The following is a 2859-nucleotide window of genomic DNA, read 5'->3' as shown; positions in this document are numbered from 1 at the left end:
TAGGGACAAACGTCACAATGTGTGTCTAAATGATTGAATGGCTGAAAAAAGGTGGGCCGGACTTAAACCCAAAAACCCGTTGTATACTAATGTTCGCCATGCGTATGAAGACCCAAATCGTACACTCTTGTGGAGTATGGCACACCAAGTATCAGACGACATTGCCTGAACAGACTCAGCGAATACTGAGAGGAGGCGCGTCCTCGATGGCTCGTGTTTCGCTCTCGCGTGCCTCCAAGACATATCGGCAACGCGACTGGCGACAGTGAGCGGGCGGCACACGCCGGCGACCAGGCGTAGCCGGTGGCACGCGGCTACTGAAGCAGCAGCATAAAGGACAGGTACTGCTGCCGCAGGAGCTCGTAGATAGGGATAGTTTGAGGACTCTTTGACTAATCTCACTTCGCAACTTGGTATACAGCGCGCAATACGTCATAACTCTTAAGTACCAAAACTACTTATTACGACTGAGGGCCGCAAATGACGGAGGACATCGACGACATCGCTGATGGATTGGACAGCGGCGATGAGGAAAACACTATTCAGGTCGGAATGACTTTTGATACTGCTTCACATGCTCTTCATGCTGTTCAAGACTACGCCTTATCTCATGGGAGGTCTGTACAGTACGAGTTTTACGTGCGCGTCTATACTCAGTACTGCGACCTCTGCAGCATAACATGGTTTCATGCAATACCAGTGTCTGGTGAGCCACAAGAATACACCGCTACAGGTCCGGATCACCTAGCCTAGCTCGTACTTAAGCAGCAAATGGATGGATTTTCAGTGAGCGATCTGCAGGCCTATTACACGACGTGGCTGTGTTTGTAATATATCCCCCTGAGTCAGAATAATTAGCGCGAGTTAACCTGACTTTCTCTATGAGTCAGAATAACTCGCGCGAGCTAACCTGACTTTCTCCTTGCTGTGATCATTTTACACTTTCTGTCACAACTTTCATGTACTGTATCCACTCACCTGGTGTCATTTTCCCCTCCGGCGGAGTTGATGGTCACGCTGACCGCAATGATTCTCGTGCCCCGTAGATTTGCACAAACCTTTCCCGTTTAATCGTAGGTAAACAATGTCACCCGTCCCCTTTACTTAACTTGCTGATTTGGAAAATGAGCAACCTGGAGGGATGTCAGCCATACATGGTAATCATCAGTCAGCCGCGAGCTTTAGTCACGAGGAATGGATACAGTACACCCAGCGATCAGAAGCAGTGCGTGGCTGTCAACTGACTTACGGCACTCCTAAATCTGCTGTCTGTACGCTATAAAAACCTCAGTGTCGGTTGCGCACGTCCTCAAGATGAAGAGCAACACAAGTCTACAATCCTCCACCACTGCTACCATCGAGGAAGCGCAGACGTGGTCCAGTGTCGTACTCAACGACAAGCTCACACTCGAGCACGTCGCCATCGATATCAACACCGACCGCGTCCAGTATCACCTTCACCTCGAGCTGGAACACCCTCTCCCTGAACCATATCTCGCCAATGCCGAGTACATGACGTTGACGTGGCCTGTGGGAGCATCTGGAAGATTATTCGCCTTAGTGACAACAACCGCAACGTGCACTGCATGTCATGGCGTAAGACCGAGATGAACCATGTGGAGGTTGAAGAATTAGCCAAAAAGGTCGAAGCTGCGGGGAATTCGAATGATCCAGCAAAGGCTCGAAGCTCCACGTTGGCCTCTGCTGAAGCTGACGACCTGCCCCCAACTCTGTTCCCATGGAAGATGCAGCTTGGTAAATGGGGACACAAGCAGCATTGGTTCCTTCGAGATATTGTGCCTCCTCATGATACGGGGAATATTGGGAGTAGCCGTCCTGGTCCGGTGACAGCTCACTTAATGGCCGGCTTTTCGCCGCTTGAAGTACAGATCGAAGTCAACTCTATCATTTCAGTTGACACAGTGGGCCAAACGTTTACTGCTGATGTGACGTGGGAGGTTACGATGCCGGCTATCACCACAATCCGAGAAGACTCGGTACTACGTGAGCTCATGGACATTCTCGAGTTCGATGAGAACCAGTTTGAGTTCACGAACGTCAACTCGATGCAAGAAGAGCGCGAGATGACGTCCAGTCTGTCACCAGCGGGGCCTGTTCACTTCACAGACTCAACTAGTTTAGCGTTGCCAGTGACGGCGACGTCGGAGTATCTGAGTCACCTGCAATTTAGTCGTCGAGTGGTGGCTGCGTTTAGTGAGGAGGTGACGCTGCGCAGTTTCCCTGTGGACCAACAGAAGCTCACGTTTGCGTTCTCTACGGGGACGGGGGTGAGGAAGTCCCTGCGGGTCACACCGGGAGCGGTAGACGCAGGCACGTTCGCCATCGCCAACTACAAGTTAGGCAACGTCTTTGATGTGGTACATTACGATAAGGTGTTCGTCGGTGAGATCGACGCTGAAGGTGACAAGAAGAGTATTCGATTCGAGATGATGTTGGAACGACGACCAGGTTACTACATGACGAATGTAGCCATTCCAGCTGGTATCATCACGTATTTGTGCTTTATCTCGTAGCCAGCCTCGCAGTGACGACGAACGCCCGGGGCAACCCGACTAGAGACAGCAGCATGCGTCTCGAGGTCCACGACGCCGCCATCACCACGCTCAGCCTCCACATACCCGGCACGTGTCAGTAGTGGCAGAACATCACCCAGGAATGAGATGGCAAGAAAGAGACATCCTCGAGGACTTGTGGGTCTTCAGAACCTCGGCAACACTTGGTGCGTTTGACTCACACTGTTGCCATGTTGTCAATGCTAACGTTGCTGTCCTATTTTACAGCTTCATGACATAGTGTGTTTGCAGTGTGTGAGCAACCTCCCGGCGCTTGTCAAGTATT

The 2859-nt window shown here is 51.3% G+C and overlaps 1 protein-coding gene across 1 annotated transcript; it reads left to right on the top strand.

Annotated features, from left to right (window-relative positions):
• Nucleotides 1–1314: 1314 nt before the first annotated feature.
• PITG_22372 (uncharacterized protein) lies at nucleotides 1315–2451 on the top strand (the record flags this gene model as incomplete). Its single annotated transcript, XM_002909806.1, has 4 exons — nucleotides 1315–1508; nucleotides 1562–1732; nucleotides 1829–2356; nucleotides 2409–2451. 4 exons carry the CDS (start codon nucleotides 1315–1317, stop codon nucleotides 2449–2451), a joined length of 936 nt encoding a protein of 311 aa, XP_002909852.1.
• Between the last annotated feature and the right edge of the window lie 408 nt (nucleotides 2452–2859).

The sequence above is a fragment of the Phytophthora infestans genome, genomic scaffold, assembly GCF_000142945.1.
Source record: "Phytophthora infestans T30-4 supercont1.2625 genomic scaffold, whole genome shotgun sequence".
In the NCBI taxonomy this organism is placed as follows: domain Eukaryota; phylum Oomycota; class Peronosporomycetes; order Peronosporales; family Peronosporaceae; genus Phytophthora; species Phytophthora infestans.
The sequence above is the reverse complement of the archived record's forward strand: the minus strand, read 5'-3'. Positions and strand labels throughout refer to the sequence as shown.